General features: G+C 33.1%; 1 protein-coding gene across 2 annotated transcripts in view; it reads left to right on the top strand.

Annotated features, from left to right (window-relative positions):
• Positions 1–6,418: 6,418 nt before the first annotated feature.
• Naprt (nicotinate phosphoribosyltransferase) overlaps positions 6,419–26,044 on the top strand; it is a 150,112-nt gene continuing 130,486 nt past the window's right edge. The window contains exons 1-2 of one of the 2 annotated variants that reach the window (XM_075358641.1): positions 6,419–6,877; positions 10,055–10,225. In XM_075358641.1, the coding sequence (XP_075214756.1) occupies positions 6,781–6,877; positions 10,055–10,225 (268 nt within the window). In that variant the 5' untranslated portion in view covers positions 6,419–6,780. The remainder of the gene's footprint in view (positions 6,878–10,054; positions 10,226–26,044) is intronic. The other variant, XM_075358649.1, reaches the window with a different exon arrangement.

Here is a 26,044-nt window from a genome sequence, read left to right as displayed (position 1 = left end):
TTATTTTTTAGTATCTTGGAGCATTTCAAGACAGCTGCACTACAGATTCTTACATAAGTTTATTAAATAATATCAATAAGAAGATAGTCAGCCCATACAATGACTAATGAAACAAAAAAAGATTATGAGTATCAGTTTTAATAAGACAGTTAATTCATTTATTTTTAGATATTTTTTTTCTGAATGTATATCTTTTTCAGTTAAATAAAGATAAAAAAAAAATCAATAATATAATACTTAATTTGTTTTAAAAGAGAAAGTGGAATTTCAGAAGGTATAGAAGCAGAGTTGCCAGCTTAAATGTTGAAAATGGACTTGGGAGAGAGAATGTGTGTGCAGGGAAACAAATTGAACTTGCAAGCCAGCTTTTTATACTTATACACATTTTTTTTCTTACGTAGTTGGATGTTTGCTTCATGGACAGTGAAAAAGTGATTAGAACAGATAGAGTATAATTTTAGAAATTTGAAAAAGAAGGTTGAACAAATTATTATTTTTTGATTACAAGTTTTATTAATAAATTTAAAGTTTTAATTCAAAAGATTAAACCAATAGTTTGTAAACTTTCAAGTGTCATCATTTCTTGATGTGATTTGTTGACATAATGGTTAGCTTATTATGAGGCTAGAATATTAGCCTACACTGAATAACGTGTTAGACAGACATTAAATAAATTAAGTTTAATAGAAATTAAACTCCAAAAGTAAAAGAATATAAACTTTTTCATTTTCTTGTTTAGCCTTCGAGAATTATTGTTCAGGTGTTATTTCAGACGATAAATGAGATATGTATGAGTGTAAATAAAGTGTAGTCTTGCAGTCTCAGTTCAACCATTCCTGAGATGTGTGGTTAATTGAAACCCAACCATCAAAGAACACCGGTATCCATGATCTAGTATTCAAATCTGTATAAAAGTAACTACCTTTAGTAGGACTTGAACGCTGGAACTCTCGACTTCCAAATCAGCTGATTTGGGAAGATGCATTCACCACTAGACAAACCTCGTGGGTTAAAAGAATAATCTGAAAGAAAGAAAGAAAGATAACTTAAATTACGCATTTTTAAAAGGTGTATACTTTAATACAAAAAATGTTAAAGATAGAAATATCATTCACTTTCTAGAAATCTGATCAAATTCAGTAATTTACGATTTGTGATTATGACAAAGCAAGAGTAGATTCAACTCGCAAACTTGTTTTCATCTTGGACAGAGAATGAACAGGCAGAACCTGGTTAAATACATTTAACTAAGTTTTATATATATAATTTTACCGATTATTCTACTTCCCAGAGAGCAAGAAACATAAAATTAGGTTTAGTTAATCTCCAAAGGTTTTTAGGACAGGTAAAAAAAAATTATTTTAAATAACTCTTTAGGAGTTTAATAAAATAGGGTTGAAAAGGATACAAATTTTGATATAATTTTGTTCTGATAATTTGGGGAAGGGGAAGGTTTGCCTACAAAAATATCACATGATCTCCCCGATAGGTAAATTCACAGTTCATGCAAACGTTATGTTTATGGACTACTTACCACTTTGTCACCTTTAACTAACTAAATAAAAGAAACATATATTACAATGCTACAAAAGTTTTACAAACTTCTTCCCTTGATAAACATATATTTAGTAGTTTACACTACATCTAAGTTAGGCTGTTCCTTTGTGATTGCTCAGACAGACAGTAATGTGTTTCCCTGCCTCATCAATGCAATTTATTTATTACAGAATCCTTCAAAATTTAAGAGAGTTTTTAATTTAGAAACTTGTATCCTCAACTCGGTAGCCACAAAGAACAGATACATGGCAGGAAGAACCTATGACAAAGAAACAGATGGGTGAATGAAGTGAAAATTAGGCCTGTGGACAGTGAACCTGAAACTAATGTTAAATAAGATAAGCATGAATTTCTAATTCCTGGGGATGATCATCACATATTGAATAGAAATTTTAAATTTGGCATTGATCCTTACTATGAAATTTTATGAAAACATATCTTTTAAATTTTCTAAGAAAATTATACTGTAGATAACAGTTTCATATTAACAGTTTTTATTCAAAAAGTGCTGGAAACAATTAAAAAAAAGCTTTGTGTGAAAGATGTAACCTCACTTATGAAAAATTATTAAAAATGGACCTGTGGCCAGAAGATTTAAGGTCTGTGTCCATGAAAAATTATTTATTCTAATTCTGACATTTGCCACAAGATCATTGTCTCTCAACATCCTAGTAAATTTCAACTTTTATACATGTTAGTAATCAGCCACAGTTGCAAGGGGTAGTATGCCTCAAAGAGTTTACTCAAAGAGTAGCAATGTTCAAATATAACCTAATCTGTCCAACTATGGAGTCTTTGCCCAGTCTTTAAAAAGGTTTGGCTTCTTTTTCTTCTTCTTTAGTTAACAATACTCAGATTGGTTTGTGGTAGTTTCCCATTCTGTTCTACTCCGTATTCTCTTTTTTATCTGCTCATAGGAGTTAAATCATTAGCAATTTGTATCATATACTGAAGTCTTCGTCTTTCTCTTCATCCTTTCCCTTCAATGTAACCTGTTACTGTCTTTAATAAGCTCTTGGCAACAACAATATGGCCAATAAGTTCATCCCTTCTCTCACAATATTTTTCCAAAAACTTCTTTTTTCTCAAATTCTCTTCATTACTGATCCTATCGATTTCATTTTTAATAAATTCCTACACCACATTTCCAGAGCTTCCACCTTCTCCTCTACTCTGCTCCCATTATCTATGTTTCACAACCGTAAAGAGCTATACTCCATATGTAACACTTCAGAAACTCTTTCTCATCTCCTATGTTAAATTTTTTAAAGTTAACAGCTTCCACTTCTATTAAAATCAGTTTTAGCGTGCTCGACCCTGCCCTTAAATATCTCACTTACGTTTTCCATCTTTTGTTATTTTACTCCCTAAATAATATTCTCTAATGTCTTTTATCTTGCTTCCATTCACCCTTACATTCATACAAGTCATGTGTACTACAGACCATCACTTTTGTTTTATTAGTATTTATTCTCAGATTGTAGTGTCTGTTCAGCATCTCCTCAATCATACATAACTGCTTCCTTCAATTACTCTTTGCTTTCACCCATAATGGCAATCATATAAAACATAACATGCTATTTCTACTTCCATGTATTTTTATTCCACCATAAATTAATTCATTCACTTTGTATCCTGTATATAGAAATTGAATAATTTAGGCAAGAGGCTTCGGCGCTATCTTACACCTTTCTGAATTTTCACTTCTTCCTTTGCTTTACCAATATTTATCACATCTATCTCATTTTTATATAGTTGTCAAATTATTCGTCTGCTGCAATAGTTTACAACAATGTTTGTTAGTATTTTGACAACTTCCCCCCCAGTGAAATTGTTAAATACTTTTTCTATATTTATAAAACCAAAGAACATCTGCTTTCTTTTTTCCATTCTTCTTTCTACCACCATTCTCAAAGCAAGTATTGCTTTTCTTGTTCCTCTGCCTTGCTTAAACCCAATCTGGTCTTTTGTAAGCACTTCTTCCATCTTTCTTTCTAATTTTCTATGGATGTTGTGAGCATTTTTGAGGTGTGAGTAAGGATACAATGAGTAAAGTGTGAGTAATCATACATTTTGTTTATGTTTATTTGCGTAGTTTTTATTTTGAGGTATTATTTTACTCCTTTTAAAGTCTTCCAGGATAATTTCATACATGCAGATGTTGTTTATAAGATATAATCTGTTTGGCTTGGCACCTGATAAATTATTTTCATCCATAGGAATGATCCAGTCAATCAATTATTTTATACTACATATCCCAGAGAATTGGACAGTTTTCAAACTCATTTAGTTGATGCAGTAAGGTAAATAAAAAAAGAAAATAGTATCATAAAAGAAAGATTTTTTATTTGCAGTTTGGTATCTTAGTTTCAATTTTTGAAAATGATGTGCATTCTGTAGAAAAAAATCATCCATGACACTCCAATAAATTAACATTTATTTTGGTTACATCAGCAATAATGCTTAAGAATCCCTAAATATAAAAGTCCAGAGATTTTACTGGCCAGTTGATATTTCTAAACCTTGTAATTACATGCTCTAGAAAAAGTGTTTACACTATTAAAGAAGTGTGTGCTGCTGCTCTAACCTGTTGAAAATATAGTGCATCAGGACTCTTCAGTAGTGTAAGCATCTTTTTGGTAATGAGCTGCTATTAACATTGTAATTCTGTTTGTTGACAAACATGATACATGAAAATGAGCTTCATAAGATATAATAAAGCTTTTAAAAACAGTAATTCCTGCATGATTTGTATTTTGTATGGAAGCAGTTGAGGTTAAATGTGCAATATGGAAAATACTTTCCTGAGAGATAATTAAAGCAAGAAACAGTTTGGGCCAGATTGTGCTGGACTCTGCCAGAGTACACACTGTGCACTTAAACCCAACTAACTGGTTAACTAGGTAAGTTTAATATGATATTCTTTAATAGAACTATACAAAATATACTGAGAATGTAATCAAAATGCCTTCTGCACTTTTACACTTGATAAATGTATACACAACAAAAATGTGATGCACCTGGTGTTTAATTTGTCATATTGACACCAGTAAATTCCATGTACTGTATGGCTTGATACCAGCCATCTTTGTAGTTTAAATAAAATACAAAGATGGCTGGTATTCATGACATACTTGTTCCCCACTTTGCCTCACACATTCAGAATTGCATGCAATTCAAATTCATCATAGCCTTCTTGCCCACCCAGTAGAAAATTGCCCTACTGTAGCAAGCTGAGGAACTGTAAACTACAGTACTATAGAATAAGCGGGATAAAAAGCCTCTCATTGATAATGTGACATTTTTATATGCATGTACTGCCGTGCTATGGGTTCTTGACGTGACATAGATCTTCAATTATCATTCAGATTTTGTTAATATAGTGCCTCTGATCTTGTGAATATACAGTAGCAAACCTAGTCACAGAGCAAATTAATGACTAATTGTGGTGTTCAGGTGGCTAGAGTTTAGATAGTCGCAGACCACTCAAGTTGACTGATGAAGCACACTTAGCCAGGTTGTTTTACAGAGGTTAATTTTAGAATGTGGGAGGTAGAAATTTTTTTTGAGTGTGCTCAGGTAGACTGGATCCTCCTGAAGGAATGAAAGAGTATGGAAAGAAAATAAATGTAGGAAAAATTAAAGTAATGAAAGTAAATAACAAAGAGGATTTTCTGGTAAGGACAAGTGAAGAAAATAGAAAAAGTAAAAAATAAATTTATTTGATATTATGATGGGCACAGTGGAAATAAAAGAATGAATAGAATGGGAAAGAAGCTTTCAATAAAAGGAAATTATTGTGTGATAAAAGGAAGGACTTGAGTAAGTCTAGACAAATGCTATTAGTTAGGATGAGGGATTGAAAGTGGATTGAGGCTTATGTGGATATGCATAAGAATGGAGAAAGTATCCTGTTCCAATAAAGTACATTAGCAATGATCAGTATAAGAAGAAATAGCTCTTATACAAGAAGTACAACAAAGAAAAGGAAACTGGTTAGGACATGTGGTTGGAGGGCGTGGAATCTTGAAAATTGCGTTGAAAGGGTCAATAGAAGAAAGGAGGATGAAGTAAAGACTGGAAATACCAAGGAGTGAAAGAGAAAGCTTGGGAGAGGAATGGTTGGAGGCAGCGGTGGTGTAAGCGACCTCCAAGTAGAACATCAGATGATATTTAACTACTGGTCTATGCGCATCATATTTGCTGACATCAAATAATGATCTGATCTAGTTTGAACATCTTGAAATTTCGTTGTGACTTTGAAAAGAAACACAAGATATATAGTGAGCTTCATATAGCAGTATACATATATATATAGGTATGATAATTATTTAATGATGTTGGTAACAAGTTCAGCATTATTAAAACTAGACGGTCTGAAGTGTAACAGTATGTTTTAATCTTCTTGCAAATGAAATAATTAGATCGGCTAACTAGAATTTATCATCGAAGAAAACAACTAAAAATGTATGACGGACGCACTGTTTTAAGGATTGTATGATTAGTTGGATCGGCGCGTCTGCTTCAGAAGCATTGCGCATAATGGTGCAATCCTGCAGACATGTCGTAAGTGTTTCTTTAAAGATAAAAATGTAACGTAAAATATGCAGCTATGTTTACAAATTTATGTTATTGGGTATTAATATTAAATATACTGCAACTGAGATATAATTTATTTTTTACTGTAATTAAATAACATAATTTTTGTTTAATTTTGCATCATAGATTAATGGTGAAAAATATCTTGAGAAAAAGAATAGAAAATTTACTAAAATAAAACTTTTCTTAATTCAAACATTTAAAGGTAGAGAAAATTTTTATGATTACGTTGGTTAACCTGTTATCATATGAAGCGTAAACATAGGTCACAGCTGACGATTGTGGATCGTAGTGTTCTAAAGTTATCTTGTTCAGATTGGATGGAACTTGTTTTGAAATGTAAATGCATAAATAAACACCGCTGTGGAGGTCACATGAAACACGTCAGGCACAGTGCAAATTATATTTTATGTGTTACTAGGTTATTGATGCAGGTCATAGTTGACTAGTAGTTATTAAAAATAATTTAAAATTTGTATGTGGACACAATATTTTTACGATTTATATTTCCGTTGAAGCACGTGCCTTAACACATACTTTTACGTTAGTAAAAAATTAATGAGATTCGTATTCCACAGTAATACTGTTAAGTTATTTTTTATTGAAGTGTATAAATTTGGCTAAATGAGTAATATAAAAAATAAAATTTACAGTAACAGCGATGAATGCTGGAGAAATCAAGTAAATTCTCAGAATAGGATTGTTCAGCCACTCTTAACAGGTGCGTAAGTTTGATGTATTTTTAAAAAACTTATTTTATCACTTAAGCAGTTAATTACGTCTCCCAGAAAACTTATTTTGCTATAAACCTTTGTTATTTGCTGTTTATTTTTGTGGTTCTTTTTTGTTTTCATGATTTAAACTGTATATGGCAATTATTTGGCTTTAACCTATTTCTAATTTTAACAGATTTTTATTTTATTTCAAGTTGCTGTTTTGGGTTCTGTTTTTGGTTGGTGCTCGTTTCGCTCGCCTGACCGTCTACTCAGGGGGCTGTGCCCTCTGGACTCCCAGCGCGCCCAGGTAAACCCTGGAACCTACCCAAGAGCTCCCTTCACTCACCGTTTCCCATTCCCATCTACCTAGAGAGCCCTGGTCCCCACAGTGTTACCCTCATATTTGTGAGAAAAATACTGATAAATAGCAATAAAAGTATTCAGGTTTTACAGAAGCCTGAAAAAGAGACTAAATTACAAGACAGAATAATGGTAATTAAAGTATTCACACCTTTGACAAAAATTTAATAACTTATTTCTGTTGCCATGGTGATAGAAATTAATTATAAAGTAAAAGGAGTAATGTTTTTTCTTTAATGAATGTCTTTAATCCACAACTTCATCCTAAGGGGGACCTCGTTCTATGGCTGAAAATCTTTCCTGGGGTAACAACTGTATCCAGCAAATTTGAAAGCAACTGGTCAGTTGGTTCTTGCGTGATGCCAGAACAGATAGACCAATTGAAATTTTCAGTTATATATATATATATAATTTTTTTTTGTAAAAAATAACTTTTGAAATTGTGAAGAAAATATTATAATGAAAAAGTCAAGTTATCAATATAAGTAGATCGTATTTATAGCACTTCATAGGTGAATTTAAAACTTTATGCTAAATGTTATTTGCTTATATTAAATCACTATTCCAAATTTGTGGTCTTTTTTGTTTGTTTCCAATTTACGCTGGTCGTGGTAATACTTGTCAGTCATCAGTGAATAAAAGAATGGAAAGGGGCTTATATACCTAATTTTTCCAATTTGTTTGTTAGATTTTTATTTAATGAATAAAGAAAAATATATTATTTTTTGAAAACCAATTGCTGAAAGGCAAATTCAAGCATTGATTAATATTTAAACAATTATCTTAACTGTAGTTTTTATTTAGTTGTGATTTATTAGATTTTTTTTTGTACTGAAATCCCAAATCTAAGATTCAAACCCAGAAGTTTCTGGATGAGTGAAAGAGAACACTACCTACTCTGTCACAGAATTTTCAACCCTCTATTCTGATTGAGGATATTCATCATTTCTTTCTATTCTTTGCTTATCATTTGTTATCAAAGTATTTGATTAATGTTCTAATTACAATTTTTGTTATGTTTTAATTATAATCTGTTTGAAAAGAACTGATAGGTGTAGGACATGCTGTTACTCCTGCTTACATTCTAATGTTTTTAATGCAAACATTCATACATATTTTTCTCATAATAGTAATATTTTTGTATGTAGTATCTACAAATTATAAATTTATAAAAGAAATATTTTGCATTTAAAAGAAGAAAAAATATTCTGATTTATAGCTTTACTAATTTAAAAATTTCTTTATAAAAACCTAATTTATACTGATTATTGTAATTTATTTCTTAACAATAACAACGTTTAATTGTAAGTTACAAAAAAAGATTTTAATTGGTTATAGCATAAGTCCTTCATATTTTTTGCACCGATAATGAATGCAGCTACTATCAATTCTTGTGTTGCAACAAACATTTCTTTAAGAGTAGCATTATGTTTATTCTGTGCACAAGTTAGTTAGGTTAATTTTCTTAAATACAGGAATTTTTAAATTTCTTTAAATAAAGGATAAAATTTTCTTCTAAGTGTGTCAGAGATCAGGAATATTATTAGATATTTTTCCTAAAACTGTAATGAAATAAGCACCAAACACAGACTGATTGGTACGATTAGAAATCACATTTGAATCTAATTTTTAAACTGGATATTTATGAATCCTATCTATACGTCATGTATAATAATGAAAAAACAAATAATTATTGAAGTGTGAACATCTACTCAAGTTATAAACGATTTAAAATATTATCACAAACCACTTTACATTACATGTTAATTACAGCATTTTTGACAATAAAAAAATAATGCATTCATTATTTCATTTACATGCTAAATGAAATAGCAAAAATTACTTTTATTATTGAGCAAAAATTACTTTATTATTTTAATTGCTTATAGCAGTTATAACAAGATTACCAAATTGAATATGAATGTTTATTATGCTAAAAAAATATCTTATCTGTGATGTCTTAAGAGGTGCTTATTACATGATTTAAAAATATGTGATTTGAATCTGTATCTTTGTAAAGCATTAGTGGTCAAAATGAAGTATCTTTTTTGTATGAATTGACATAAGTTTTAGAGTGCAAAAAGTGAAATGATATAGAGATATTTATAATCAACAATAAGCAGTATATTTGGAACAGAATTGATCAGAGTATGTGAGGCAAAGAAGAAGCATAACAATCATCTGTTTTCAAAACTACTATAAATACAGTTACTAAAGCGCTTTTGTCGTATGAACTATTTTATTTTTAACTCGTTCAATTTTATTCAGAGTTACTTTTCGGAATTTGGGGTGCTTTGATGTCTACAATATGAGATTAAAGCACTCAATATCAATGAAATTATTACAACTATTTGTGAAATAAATATTAAAAGTCATTGTACTTCTTGATTCCACATGGTTACCAGTAACATAAAATTAATTAAAAAAAAAAAAATAAGTTTAATAGTATAGTATAGCAAATTATAGTATAGTATAGCTAATTTAACGTTTGTTGCTAATCAGAACCAAGTGAATAAGATAAAGAAAAAGTTAAGATTAGTTCAAATTAATCTATTAAGTCAGATGAGCTGAAATAACCCAGGCACATTAAGACAAGGTATTAAATTTTGTGTGGATTACATTTCATTTATATGTTATTATTTTACCTCCAAATAAATGTAATTTCCACTGATATAGAGTAATGGTTAGTTATGTGGTTATTTGGATTATTGACCACAGTCCCTATGGAAAGATCTTTCCTTATCTTTCTATATTTTTATTAAAAATCATGGCTTTTATGATTTGCATAACTTTAACTTACCAATTTTTTTTTTGTGTTGCAGATCTGTATCAAATTACCATGGCATATGCATATTGGAAGTCTGGGAAAACCAAGGATAAAGCAGTGTTTGACTTATTCTTTCGCCAGAATCCATTTCAGGGTGAATTCACAATATTTGCAGGCTTAGAAGAATGCTTAAAGTTTCTTCAGAATTTCCATTATTCAGATAGTGGTGAGTAATATATACACTTAAATTCCTTTTATTATAATTATAACAAAAAATTGAAAGTATGTGATTGATAAAATATTAATGGATTAAAATAATAATTTATTTTTTTTACATATCCATCATAAACTGACATTAATTTGATTGGCTGGTGATTGATAGATGATTTTTAAAACATTAACTCAACTAAAAGTGTCTGACAACATTAATGGAGATATTCATCTTTAAATTTATATGTACTCTTTTAATTTTTTTGCTTATTTTTAACTTTTAATGTTGTAAAATTATCCATTTGTGTCAAACTTTTAACAGTTTATAAAAATATTCTGATATTTATATTATAGAATGAACAGTACTTTTTTTTTTACCTCTGGGACCACTGTTAGGTATTACTTCAGATGATGAGGTGAATAAATAACATGTGAGAAAATGTCATGAACAGTAATTGGAATGATAATCATACACTATGAAAAAAGGAGTCTAAGTTAGTTTATGTTAAGTTTTATGATGTTTGAACTGATTTTGGAGAGAAGAATCATAGGTCAAAGGATGATTCTTGACTGACAAATTTGACTTATTAGTAGAAAAACTTGTTGAAAAACGTTTTTAATTGCATAAAAAAATATATATATTCAATTCAAAAAGGCTGATTTTGATGGTTGTTGTTTTTTAGCTTTTAGAGGACATTCTTTTGGGCCTGTTTTTCTAGATTATTGTGAATGACATAATCTACATGGATGCTTTCATGTATTTTTCATTTCTTTGTCATCATCATTTCCTAGTATTTAATTGTTGTAGCATAATGATATTTAGCCTGATTTTAATCTGATATTAAAAAAGATTAATAAGTTCAGTTGGAAAATATGTAAAAAAATAATACGTGAGAAGTCTTAGTTTACACAGTCATTATCTCTGCATTCCTTTTTTACTTTTTTTAAGATGCAAATTTCTCACCTTTTTTTTAGGGAATAACTAATTTTATATTGGCACTGTCTTTTTTGACCATTTGAGGTTATTTATTTATGTCCATATTTTAAATTTAAAAAAAAGTAAAATGAAATTAAAGAATAAAACCAGCATATAAAAAGATTGCCTTAAAATGCATGGTTTCCACTAGCAGTAAACGTCAGGAAAGGAAATGTAAACTTAGGAAAAGGCAGGAATTTTTAGAAAAAATCAGGAAAAATTGCAAAAAAATTTCAGAGAAGGGCATTTTTGTTAACCAAATTAAGTTTAATAATGTTAGTTATTAATAATAAAAGTCGAGTTTCTCACTGTGTTCACATGTGTTGATTGCTCTGCATTTTTAAGCTTTTTGGACAGGTTTTTTTTTTTTAGCTTTCTATTGGATTGTGTTATTAGGGTTGTTGGTGAATGGTTACTGGACATCTCTGTGTAGTTTTGAGTTTTTTGGATTACAGATTGTGATTTTACTTCGATTTTAATGTTTTTACTACTGTGTTTAGTAGTACTCTGTGAGTTATTAAACTATTAAGTTATTTGGATGGTTTATCGGCTTTATTTTTTGGTTCGTGAGTTTGGAATTTATTGGAGTATACTTATTGGCTGTGAAATTTTGTGAATTTTAGTTAACAGATTGTATTTTTATTATAATTTTTATGTATTATTACTGGTTGTAATAATTGGCAGGCAGGAGTAGGTTTTGTAATGAACAAGAAGGTAGGGAAGAGAGTAGAGTATTTCAAAATGCATAGCGATAGAATCATTGTAATAAGGATAAAATCAAAACGTAAACAGACAACGATTGTTAACGTCTATTTGCCTGCAAGCGCCCATGATGATGATGAGGTAGAGTGTGTATACAAAGAAATTGATGAAGCAATTAAATACGTAAAAGGAGATGAAAATTTAATAATAGTTGGAGATTGGAAAAGGCAAGGAAGGAAATAAAGTGGGTGAATACAGGCTGGGGAAAAGGAATGAAAGAGGGGACCGACTTATAGAGTTTTGCACAAAGTATAATTTAGTAATTGCCAACACCCAATTTAAAAATCATAATAGAAGAATATACACTTGGAAAAAGCCAGGCGATACTGCAAGGTATCAGATAGATTATATTATGGTTAAGTAAAGATTTAGAAATCAACTTGTTGACTGCAAAACTTACCCTGGAGCAGACATTGATAGCGACCATAATTTGGTGTTAATGAAATGTAGATTGGGTTTTAAAAACCTGATAAAAAGGTGTCAGATGAATCGGTGGAATTTAGAGAAGCTTGAGGAAGAGGTGGTAAAGAAGATCTTTGAGGAGGACATTGCAAGAGGTCTGAGTAAAAAAGATAAGGTAGAAAATGTAGAAGAAGAATGGGAGAATATTAAAAAGGAAATTCCTAAATCAGCAGAAGCAAACTTAGGAGGAACAAAGAGAACTGGTAGAAAACCTTGGGTTTCAGACGATATATTGCAGCTGATTGATGAACGTAGAAAATATAAGAATGCTGGTGATGAAAGTAAAAGGAGCTATCGACAATTAAGAAATATTATAAACAGGAAGTTCAAACTAACGAAAGAAGAGTGGATTAAAGAAAAGTGTTCAGAAGTGGAAAGAGAAATGAACATTGGTAAAATAGACGGAGCATACAGGAAAGTTAAGGAAAATTTTGGGGTACATAAATTAAAATGTAATAATGTGTTAAACAAAGGTGGTACACCAATATATAATACGAAAGGTAAAGTCGATAGATGGGTGGAATATATTGAAGAGTTATACGGAGGAAATGAATTAGAAAAGGTGTTATAGAGGAAGAAGAGGAAGTTGAGGAGGATGAAATGGGAGAAACAATACTGAGATCTGAATTTAAGAGAGCACTGAAAGATTTAAATGGCAGAAAGGCTCCTGGAATAAACAGAATTCCTGTAGAATTACTGCGCATTGCAGGTGAGGAAGCGATTGATAGATAATACAAACTGGTGTGTAATATTTATGAAAAAGGGGAAGATTCATCAGACTTCAAAAAAAGTGTTATATTCATGATACCAAAGAAAGCAGGGGCAGATAAATGTGAAGAATACAGAACAATAAGTTTAACTAGTCATGCATCAAAAATCTTAACTAGAATTCTATACAGAAGAATTGAGAGGAGAGTGGAAGTGTTAGGAGAAGACCAATTTGGTTTCAGGAAAAGTATAGGGACAAGGGAAGCAATTTTAGGCCTCAGACTAATAGTAGAAGGAAGATTAAAGAAAAACAAACCAACATACTTGGCATTTATAGACCTAGAAAAGGCATTTGATAACGTAGACTGGAATAAAATGTTCAGCATTTTAAAAAAATTAGGGTTCAAATACAGAGATAGAAGAACAATTGCTAACATGTACAGGAACCAAACAGCAACAGTAATAATGCAAGAACGTAAGAAAGAAGCCATAATAAGAAAGGGAGTTCGACAAGGATGTTCTGTATCCCCATTACTTTTTAATCTTTACATGGAACTAGCAGTTAATGATGTTAAAGAAGAATTTAAATTTGGAGTAACAGTACAAGGTGAAAAGATAAAGTTGCTACAATTTGCTGATGATACAGTAATTATAGCTGAGAGTAAAAAGGATTTAGAAGAAACAATGAATGGCATGGATGAAGTCCTACACAAGAACTATCGCATGAAAATAAACAAGAACAAAACAAAAGTAATGAAATAGTAGAAATAACAAAGATGAACCACTGGATGTGAAAATAGGAGAAAAGATTATGGAGGTAGAAGAATTTTGTTATTTGGGAAGTAGAATTACTAAAGATGGATGAAGCAGGAGCGATATAAAATGCCGAATAGCACAAGTGAAGTGAGCCTTCAGTCAGAAATATAATTTGTTTACATCAAAAATTAATTTAAATGTCAGGAAAAGATTTTTGAAAGCATCTGTTTGGAGTGTCGCTTTATATGGAAGTGAAACTTGGACAATCGGAGTATCTGAGAAGAAAAGATTAAAGCTTTTGAAATTTGGTGCTATAGGAGAATGTTAAAAATCAGATGTGTGGATAAAGTGACAAATGAAGAGGTGTTGTGGCAAATAGATGAAGAAAGAAGCATTTGGAAAAATATAGCTAAAAGAAGAGACAGACTTATAGGCCACATATTAAGGCATCCTGGAATAGTCGCTTTAATATTGGAAGGACAGGTAGAAGGAAAATATTGTGTAGGCAGGCCACGTTTGGAAAATGTAAAAAAAATTGTTAGGGATGTAGAATGTAGGGAGTATACCGAAATGAAACGACTAGCACCAGATGGAGAGCTGCATCAAACTAGTCAAATGACTGAAGACAAAAAAAAACTGGTTGTATTTAACCTATAAAATATTGGATTTATTCTAAGTTTTTATACGTGCTTATGCAGGACAATTATGTCACTGTCTATAGTAGTAAACAAGGACTTGGAATAATTCTCATTAGTTCGATGAAATTATTAGTCCTAGCAGCATATTATAAGGGAGAACTTCCAATCATGTTATTTCCTTACGCCTTTATCCAAATCCAAAATCCTCTCAGTTCTATTTGAATCGTGATCTCTCCCAACTTTTGACCCTCCCAAAAAAAATTTGACCCTGATTCGGGTTCATACATTTTACCTATCCCTACTCGTTTCACACCCCTCCCTCCACGGCCACCGTGGGTGAGTGGGGTTTTGACATCAGTAAGTCTGTATCTCTTTTCTGGAAATATTCAGAAAATAATTTTCTGGTAAGTCTGTATCTCTTTAATTCAACAAAAAAATTAGTACAGAGAACCCGTTTCAGCCCGTGAGAGTGCTGGACGATTCCCTGTTGAGATCTACATCTGCATCTGGTAGTGGTGAGACAGGAGTTATTCTGACTGTTAATACAGCATCTATAATGAAGACTATTTTGATTTCATCGGACAGAAGAGAGATTAAACCTAAAGATGACAGGAAGAGGAGGCGTCCCCGCAGTAGTGAGGAGAGGGAAGATGAAAATGAATTAGTTGTCTGATTATTTGGCAAATTACAAGACGTGGCTGGCGTATTAAACATTTTAATAGATAAGAACAACAAGAGGGAAATAAAGCAATTGACAGTTGGCTTGTCTCAGCTTACTAGCCACCGGGTTGGTCTAGTGGTGAACGCGTCTTCCCAAATCAGCTGATTTGGAAGTCGAGAGTTCCAGCGTTCAAGTCCTAGTAAAGCCAGTTATTTTTACACGGATTTGAATACTAGATCGTGGATACCGGTGTTCTTTGGTGGTTGGGTTTCAATTAACCACATATCTCAGGAATGGTCAAACTGAGAATGTACAAGACTACACTTCATTTACACTCATACATATCATCCTCTGAAGAATTATCTAAACGGTAGTTACCGGAGGCTAAACAGTAAAGAAAGAAGCTTACTAGCCAGATAGCTGGTTTAAAGGCTGTATTATCCAAGAAGGAATTTGTGCAGATTACACAAGATTTAGCATCCTAAACTGGCACAAGGTGAAGTACGAATTGATTGTCCAGAAGTTGGCCCAAGGCTTTGAGAATGAAGAGGATCTTGACCTCATTTTGAAACGATGGTTGAAGGATGCCTCCACTTTGTTGAAGTTAAGAAGGGCTCATGCTTTTAGTACAAAGAGGTGGATGTGGTAGTGGACTTAGCGTCATTAAACGACTCCTTTGTGATGAATGTCTTTAGGAGGGTTCCTGAGGTCAGGCATCTGGTGGATAAGAACTGCAGGCTGGAGATATTGTCAGTGAGGAAGGGCTAATCGAGCGAGGTACTCATAAAAGTTAAAATGTGGGTGACAAGATCCAGAGGTGTTATTAAAGAAGATAACGAATGGGGTGAAGGGCACCAACGTGAGTTGCACAATCAGAGCTCGTTCTAAGAATTTGGTAATTAAGGACATAGATGAGCTCTCCACTGAGGAGGAAATTAAGAAGGTAGATGTGACTGATTTGAAGGTTGCTCAGGTACAGGTGCTTTCGTTGAGACCTTTGTACAGCAGTTCTAAGATGGCCGTGCTATTGGTAGCTGACACCTTGTGCAATAATGGCAGAGTGAGAATAAGATGAGTGGCCCTCAGTTCAGATGTTGAACAGTGCTATAGATGTTGGGCTGTAGGCCACAAAGCGTTGTAAGTATGACAGACCTGATAAGAGCAGATCCTGTTTTAGCTGTGGCAAGGAAGGCCATTTCAAGGTTGACCGTATGGAGAGTAACAGAAGTAAAAATCAGAAATTTTGCCCTGGAGGCTTGGAGTGCCAAACAGCTGCAGAATGATGTTGTCTTACGCGAACAGGAGCAGTTTATCTCATTTTATAGTTGAGGATATTGCTAAATGGCATGATGTAGACTTTTTGGTTACTACTGAACCAAGTAGGTTTACAGCTGCAAGAGGCGGATGGTCTGATGATGTTGTTGTACAAGGTATAAGTGGCAGGTTGTGTTGGAAACTGCTTGAGAGAAAGTGTGGTATAGTGGCTGTCGAGCTGTCACAGGTCCTACTTATTGGAGTATATATTATTCCTAATTGTGGTCTTGATCAATACACAGAATTCATGAGTCGTCTGCAAGTGATTGTTACCCAAGCAACCAAAAAGGTAATTATTCTTGGGGACTTCAACTGTAAAACTGTTGAAGCTGGCTGTTTGTACACAAATAGGCATGGGGAGATCCTTACTGAAATGTTGCATCAGATGGGACTATGCTGTGTTAATGATGGTTCACCCAAATTCAAGGCCAGGGGGCACACATCCATTTTGAATCTCGCTATTATTGATGGTTGTTGAGATCGACATTTGTATGACTTAAGAGTTCTGGCTGATGAGACCGCCAGTGATCATCGGGCGTTGCTTCTTGAGCAGAAGGATATGTTGTTCAGACTGAGGGACGACGGGTCGCCAGATCATCAGGTGGATGTAATTGTCAAGGATAGAATGATAGAATGAGGAACAAGTTATACCTGTCACTTGAGACCCTATAAGAAGTAATTAAACATGAAATATTCAAGATAACAGTCAGGCATAGAAGATACAAGGCTGTATACAGGTGGATTTCTACAATTACACAAATGTGTTATGATTTGTAGGCAAGTAGGAGACTAATGCAACGATTGCTTCAGTGTTTGTGAGGGTCTTGAGGATGTCACTCGACAGTACAAGGATCGCAGGGGTGTCCTTAACTGTGAAAGAAAATGAGATGGAGGGAATTGTGCAAGGACCTAGAAGATGATCCCTGGGGTATAGGGCCTACTGAATCGTCATGAAGAGGTTTGGTAGGTGCCTGCCAGTGCTTGGCGAGGATCAGACGAGAAGAGAAGTTGAAAAGCTCTTTCCATGTGCTGAACAGGTAGTGGCTGGACCTGTGTTTTTTGACAGGAGAAAATTCACAGTTGATGAGATCATTCTGTCCATCAACAGACTAGGGAACCAAAAGAGTCTAGGACCGGATGGAATCCGGGCTAGTGCTCAAGGGATTGGCTGGTCTAGTACCATGGATGCTGATAGATATGGTGAATAATGAACTGTAGAATGGATTATTCCCAACCTGCTGGAAGGAGGCTAAACTAGTATTCCTTCCTAATGGTAAGGTGAGAACCCGGTCGAGGGGTACCACCTGTTGTGTGCCTGCTCAACAATATGCCTAAGTCTATGGAGAGAATGCTGTCAGTATGCATCCTTGAAGAACTGAGCCACGGTGAAGGCATACAAGCAGTCACATGGGTGGTTACCTGGGCTTTGGAAATTTGACATGGCACCAGGAGGACACGGGATATACCGATGTTGGTATTGCTCGATGTAAAAAATGCTTTTGTGTCATTGCCGTGGAGCATTTGGCTGCATTGGCTAACAAGGGCATCAGGGATTATTTGTTGAAGATGGTTAGTTCATACGTAAGTGATAGATGGATGATGGTAGAGAAGTTGTAGGGGCGTCTTTGCATTTAGATGGTTGGGGGGTCCCATAGGGGTCTGTGTTAAGCCCCTTCTTATGGAACATTGTTTTATATGATCTTCTTAGGATTCGGTTGCCTCTGCATTCAGAAGTTATCGGCTGTGCGTATGACTTTGTGCTGATGGTCAGCAGGAAGACAGTGCAGGATGTTCAAGATAGAGATAACATGGCTGTTAACCTTAGTTGATGATTGGATGAAAGACCTTGGGTTGCAGCTTTCACCCGCAAAATGTGATATAATTATCACCCTAACCGGGAGGAGAAAGATGGATCCAATTGTGCTGACAATTCGGGATCATAATGTTCGCGCAGTGAGTAAGATGAAGTATCTTGGTGTCACGATAGAGCAGTCGTATAAATTTGATGAGCATGTAATAGAATGTTGTGGTAGGGCTGAGAGGACCTTAACTGCCTTGAACGTGTTGATGTCATCTCATGTGGCGCCAAGGGCTTCCGAATGCAAGGTCATTATGATGACTGTGTTATCCGTTATTTTGTATGCTGCACCGTTCTGGAGTGCATCAATTAATATCCAGTGGAATCTGATGAGGCTGGTCAGAGTTCACCACAAATCCCTACTAAGCACGGCGGCAGCCTACCAGACCATATCTTATGAGTCTTTACGTGTTTTGGCAGGGGTTCTCCCCATCGACGTTCTGGTCCAGGAGAGCGTAGGCAAGCATTCTGGTGGCTCTAAGTCTGAATTGAGGGCTAGGGCTCATTGCTCTGACAAGTGCAATGGCGCATGGATAAGAAGGCAACGTGGACCAGACGGCTTATACCTGATTTGACTGCATGGTATAGTAGAGGTCATATTGAGCTGGATTTTTACATGTCACAGCTGTTATCAGGGCATGGGAACTTTGAATTTTATTTGCACAGGATTGGCAGTAGAGAATCATCAGCTTGCATGTATTGCGGTGTTTGCGATATGGTAGAACAAACACTATTTCAGTGCCCAGAGTGGGGGAAACAGCGCAGGCGCAATGGTATTACTGTCCTGAAACCAGAAGAGTTGACGAATTTGTGAGAACAACGTTGCATGCAAAAAGTAAAGAGGGTAGAAGAAGGGGTTTTTAGTTAGTGTAGGGATGGATAGGACAGTCCTAACTGGGGGACCAGCATGCCAAGGTGTCCTGGTTCCGATAAGCGGTTTGGGACTCCTTGGGAGATGGGATTGGGATTAAATTAAAGATAGAGACCTGGCCGCTGCGTGGGGACCTGGGAATGACATAATCGTGCCTGGCTCCGCCCTCCTGGCAGTTAGAGGGAGGCAATTGGCTGACCAAGTCCCAGTCCTTGTTGGAGGGGGGGGGGGGCAGGAAGAACATAGTCAGGCCTGGTTAACCCTCCCAGGAGATTTGAGGCAGGCAATTTAAAGATCCAATCGGTGAGCCAACCTGCCATGTTGGACGTTCTGCCGGTAGGCGGTGGATGGGGGGAGGGGCTCATTTGAGTTAGAACACACTCCTGGGCTGAGTTTTAGTTGATTTTGTATGTCTAGCCCAGGGGAGTAGGGAATGAGAGAAAAAAGTAATAAAGTTCTTTTTAATTAATACCAAAATATATTTAATATACTTTCCCAGCCAGATAGTGACAGCCCCATCACCCAGTAAGCAGTTTAATATGTCAATGCAATTACTTCTTATTGTTATGAAGTACTTTTAAAATTATGTTTCCTGATAGTTGTGTAGCATCAAAATTTCAGCTTTGAACTATTAAATGCTCTTACGTCATCAATCATTTCCTTGCACCGTACTTTGATGGCACTCTGCAAAATCAGCTGCGTTCTTGTGTTAATTATGTGGTATACTTTGATGAACCATTAAATAAAATAAAATTGCATAGAGGGATCAACTGTATTTATTTGTCCCAATTTTTTTGATACACAAACAAAAACAGTACTAACAAAGTATTATAACTGTATGTATTTGGGAAAATTCATTGCTTAACATCTCAATGGTTTCATAGAAGGTAAAACAACCTTTTGAGATAAAAACAATTTATTATAAATATCTGTAGATGGACAAAATGTCAATTTAAGCTTTTTAAAAATGTTTACTGATCAGCCGATAGATGAATTCCCTGAAAGAAAGTGTTTGGTGAATATTAGTGTTGGTAGTTTACTTGTTGTAGATGGAGCTATGAAAACAGGGGTTGAATCTGTCAAATGTAATATTCATGACTTTTTAAGAGGTGGTTACTTCTTGTTTAATGGTAGTCCAGTACGACATGCTGAATTTACCTCAGTCACAGGAAGAAATAAATTTCCTTTAAAATATAGCCTGACTAGATGGTTACATAATATGAAATGCTTAGGACAAGCCTTGCTCATTTTGGATGATATAAAGAAATTTATTGGCAAATCAAAGAAACTTCATTCTAAGTCATATACCATTGTTGTGCTTGTAGACAAATTCCTATAATGTAAATCAGCATTTTACAAATTGATTTTGTCTTTCTGTGAATTCTTTTTAAGGCAGTTTCGGAGCTCAGATCCTCTTGTTCCATACTTATTTTCACATCTTAATCTACTAAAAACACTTCTTAGCCTTATAGTTTAATCAGGTAAAATAGTAGCTGCAAACAGTTCTTCAAAACTTACTTCAATTGATCTTACTGACTTAGAGAATCTACATGAATTAAAGAAAGTTGATCTTATATAACTAATAAATATCTGGAAGAAATAAAAACATCATAAGGTGATGAATTGAAGTTTTGTAAACTGTATTAGTTAAATTCTTTTCAAAGCTTGTTGAACAAAGTCCATTAAAATATAGTTATGAAGGATTTATCACCATTAGATCCAGCTGTTATCCTACATGAGCCTGGTTTTGGTTGTGATAAAATGAAGTGTTAATTGGAAGCATTATAGGAAGCTAATAGATTTACTGAAAATATAGCTGAAAAGCTAAGAAACAATATTCTGTGCTATGCATGGATGCTGAAGGAACTCTTGAGTTGTGAGTTCAAAATGTTTTCACCAGATGATGAAGCAAAGAATTGAAAGATAGAGGAAGGTGGATAAATTATTTTCATCTGTTTTAGAAAAAAATCCAAAATATGTGGTCCTGTGGGAATTAGTAAAACTTAAATTAGTAAAATTTTTTCACATGGAATCGCAAAAGTTGATGGTGGCTTTTCAATTAACAAATCTCTTCTAGTGGAGAATTTGCATGAAGAGAATGATTAATCAACGAAAAGTTTTTGATGTAATTGTAGGTGCTGAGGACAAGGAGAATGTAGTCATTACCCAAAAAATGCTCACTGTGGTGAAAAGCTCTACAAGGCGATATAAAAAATACTTCTCTCAAGAACAAAATAGAGCCCTAAAAAGGAAAATGCAAGCAGAAATTAAAAAAAGTGGAGGAAGAAAGGAAATATTTGAGAGCTACAATCTTGGCAGAAGAAGTACTGATAGCCGCCAAAATTAAACTTTTAGAAAAGAGCAAACCATTAGGAACTTAAGATATTGAAGAAACATTGCCCTGTGTTTTATATGTTATGAGATCTCATTTTTTTTTTTTTTTTTGTTGTGAATGTTAGATAATGACAAAATATTTTTCAAGTAATAAATTTTAATAAAGTTTGTTTTCGGTTCAAAATAAGATATTCTGTTCCAATTTTCTTATCTGTATTACTTTTAGTCAGTGATTTTAGATTTCCTTTAAGTTAAGACCATAATATATTTTTTGTTAAATTGAAATCTGTGTTTCTTAGCATCTTTATGCAAACCAAGTTTTGCAATATTGTTTTTTGTTTACTTTGCAAAATAATGAAGACTAGTTTTTGAAAAATTTCTAAGCAGTCTTAGGTGCAAGCCAGTTATTTGAAAAAATTGCTTTAGGATTAGTTTTTATTTCTTATCTATGTTACATTTAGTTATCATGATGTTGATTTTTATGCAAGGAGCTTATTAAATATTGTTTGTTGTTTTTATGTACTTTGCAATGTAATTTACTAAAACAATTTATCACAAAAATTGCTTAATTTTAATGTTTATTGTAAAAAAAAAAAATTAAAACTAAACTTTAAAAATAAATGTAATAATAAATAATAAAAAAAGGAATGAGTTATGCAGGTAGGATGATAGAGGCTGCAAAAAAAATAAGTATATATTTTGCAGAGTAAACAGCAGTAACATAACATACAAAAGTCAGGAAATTTCTGCTAGATTGGTCAGGAAAAGTTTGTAAAAGTCAGGAAAAATGAATCTTAAAATTTGGTGTGAATTTTAAATGTAAATGTAACAAAAAATTATTATTTAAATGTTTTAAATTTGAGTCAACAATATTCTTTGCTATGCATGGATGCTGAAGTTTGCTTCTTTTCTTGAGTTGTGAGTTCAAAATGTTTTCACCAGATACTGAAGATGATGAAACAAAGAACTGAAAGATAGAGGAAGGTGGATAAATTATTTCCATCTATTTTTTTCTAAAATAGATGAAAATAAAAAAAATAATGGCTTCTAGGTATATTATTATACCTTAAAATAATAATAAGTTTGTTAATATTTTTGAATTTGATGCTGACTTCAAAAAGTTGAAATTAAAAAACTTGAAAGTATTGTTTTTTAATTTTTAGTTCTTTCATTTGCCTGATTTTTATTATTTTTTGTTAAGTGTTTTAGTAGAGCTGTAATTGGTAATGACATTTATTTATTCACGATTGTAATTTCAAACTTCAGAGAATAAAATAGTAAAAAAAAAAAAAATTATTAAAAAAGAAAAAAGAGAGAGAGGTGTCATTCCGTTATATTTTTGCTTGCTTGTGGAAGACGCATAAAAATCTTGCACCAAAAAATTAGTATTTTACATTTTCCTATAGATATAAGAGACTTGATGTAGTTTATTCAGCTGGTATAGCAAAAATTGTCAATTTCATACTTGAATGGTCAATAATGTTCAAATACTATGGGTCTATAGCATACTCATTGTCTTCTGTGTAATTGGATCCTACTTTTTTATAGTTTGGTAGTTCAAGTATATGGTTGTGTCATTTGGGATATCGTGGTTAAAAATACAACTTGCTTTTGATCATCCATGTTGCTTAACAATGTCACTGAAAAAAAAACAAAATCATTAAGGAGTTTAAAATTAATGTTTTAAAAAAAAAATATTTTTGTATGTCAATTTAAAATCATTTTGGAAAGAATTTACAAAATTAGATGCAATTTATGAAAATTTCAGAACTAGCAGAAGATTTCTAACTGCAAAATTGTAAAACTATTAGTTGTGGAAAGATTATTAAAGAAGTAAATAAAAAAACGAGTTGTTAAAAACACAAATTTATTCAGCTGAGGTAGCAGGAATGAAGTTTGAATGAAGATTAGTGGACAGATAGTCCAAGATCATAAAGATGAGAGAGCAAGAAAGTGCCCATAGTGAAACTGGTGTTGATAAAGTGAAGGTAAGAGATCAGAATTTTACTTATACCTCACTACTTCACCAGGGGGAAGGTTTGCTCAACTACATTGAAAATCAGGCAGATATCCCATTGATATATTTAGATATATTTGATATATATATATATATATATATGCTATCTGTCAATCGGCCCAGTGACAATCTCTGTGTGTTGTTACCTTTGATATGTGGAATGAATGCTTTTAACAGGATTTCACACACTGCCATACACCAGTTGGTGTTGTTTTTCAGAGTCCCTGGGTGTCTCAGCAAAATACTTGTATCATACTTGAAGGGGAGTAATGCTGGAATGACAGTACAAAAGGAAGGTGGATGGATAGGTTGGTAAAGGATGTCAGGCACTGGTGCGAGAAGCCCTGTGGCTCGTTGGATTACTGTCTCACACAGTTTCTGGTGGGCCAAGGGGGGTTCAGGGCCTACCTCATCAGGTTTGGACTTGGCAGTGCAGATAACTGTCCGGTCTGTGATGAGGAGGAGACTTCTTATCACATATTTTTCTTCTGTTGGAGATATGAAACAGTAAGAGAAGAGCTACTACATACGCTTGATAGAGACAACATGCTCCTGCCTGAAGATCTGCAGAGCATAATGTTAGGAAGTTAGGAACATTGGAAGCGGTCTACATGAAGACAATCATGGACACCTCAAATTGTAGGAGGAGTCATGATTCTCGCAGGGGGTAGACAGGCCTTTGGTTGAGCGACTAGGGGTTCCCCTGAGTGTGTGAGGGTTGCCTAGGAGCAATGAAGCTGGGGGCATCTGTTCTCTGCGTCTGAAAGTGCATTATTCCCCTTCCAGATGAAATGCTATAAGAGCGGTACCAGGAAGGGGGGTCAGCCAGGGGTGGAGGTTTAGTCAGTAGGACGCAGGCACACATACACACTTAATAACATCTTGCGGAACCTGTTAGCGATCCCGACACTTCAATGTAAGTGGGATTCCTCCATCTCTGAAAAAAAAGATATCCCATTGAACAGTGTTTTCAATTTGAAAATCAACCCAGTCATGTCTCATTTGAGAAGAAAATAGAGTGTATAACGTAACTTGATTTTACTTCCTTTTTAAATTAATAAAACCATGATTTCCCCACAAGTTGTATTTGTGATATATATTTCAGTGGGAAGTTTGTTTATAATTTTATTATTTAATCTTATTAACTGTGCAATTTAATTGAATTTAGGTTTGACAATATGATAAAAACAGACAAAAAGATTTAAATATTTATAGATTTATTTATTTATAAATTCGCTTTGTGATTTTTCTTTGGCATTTATTACTTTTCTGTAGATACGGAATCCTCTACTAACATGGTGTGCAATAGAGGAAACGCATTATTATGTAATAAAGCATTTTATTTTGATTTTTATTTCCCAGTGTGTTTTGATTTTTGAGTTCAAAATACTAAAATCTTTATTATAAATGAATGTATGTGTGTGATGTATATTTAGTTTTGTAAATTTAGACATGAAATTTTATATGGTTCTTGTCTTTTAGGGAGATTGATTTTACACAAAAAACTAATTTTTGGGCCGAGGATGTGTATGTTATATTTTTCTAATTTGGAACTCTTATTGATCGGAACAGTTTTCAGTCTTCTTAATAGATTGAAAAACTTTGCAATATCATCATTGTAAATTGTTTTAACATCCGACCATTTCAGCCCGAGTTGGAACAGTACATCCCTTCGTGTAAAAATAGTAGTTTTAAAAAGTTTATAACCTTTTTTCCATTTAAACTTTATCGATTGAAATTTTGTTATGTAACTGAGACATTGTTGGAGTGGTATAATTTACATATCATCCTAGTACTCCCGGTTCTGAAGTAAATTTTTTTAAGAAGTTATCGGCTTAAAAAGAAATATTTTGCATAAAATAACAAAAACGTTATTGTATTTTTGAGTTATTTTAATTGTTATGCTTATATAAAATTATTTTCTTATACCTTACACAAAAGGCTTGAATTTTTATAAATTGATTTTTAATTGTTTTTTACTGATTTAATGAAATGATCTTCAAACTTTCTTTGACAAGATTTTTTTTTACAAGATAAGGAATAAGTATATTACACATTACTTTTCTTTAACTGTGTTGGTTAAATTTTTAGCAGCTTGCAAATGCCAGGAAAGTACTGCTGAGCATCATTGGTAATTTTATAAAAAATTATCAATGAATCTTTTACATGAGCTTGGTGATAGATTGATTTACAGTTGATTTTATTAATTTTTGATTGATACTGACAGATTATTGCTTTTTTTTAAGAAAATGTGATTTGGTTAACAGTAATAGATTAATTTTTATTAGCTCTTTCATTTAATGAGTACTGGATGAGATCATTGGTAGAAAAAAATGGTTATTAATCCTTTTTTAATGATTGCTATAAAACTGCTGATGAATAAGACAATTATGGAAAAAAAATTATTTTTTACTTTTTAAAAGAAATTGATATGTTTTTTTAAAAATAATTTTAAATTTTTATGAAGTACTAAAATTA

This window comes from Lycorma delicatula, chromosome 1 (genome assembly GCF_047948215.1).
Source record: "Lycorma delicatula isolate Av1 chromosome 1, ASM4794821v1, whole genome shotgun sequence".
NCBI lineage: Eukaryota > Metazoa > Arthropoda > Insecta > Hemiptera > Fulgoridae > Lycorma > Lycorma delicatula.
This window is presented reverse-complemented; position numbering and strand designations above follow the sequence as displayed.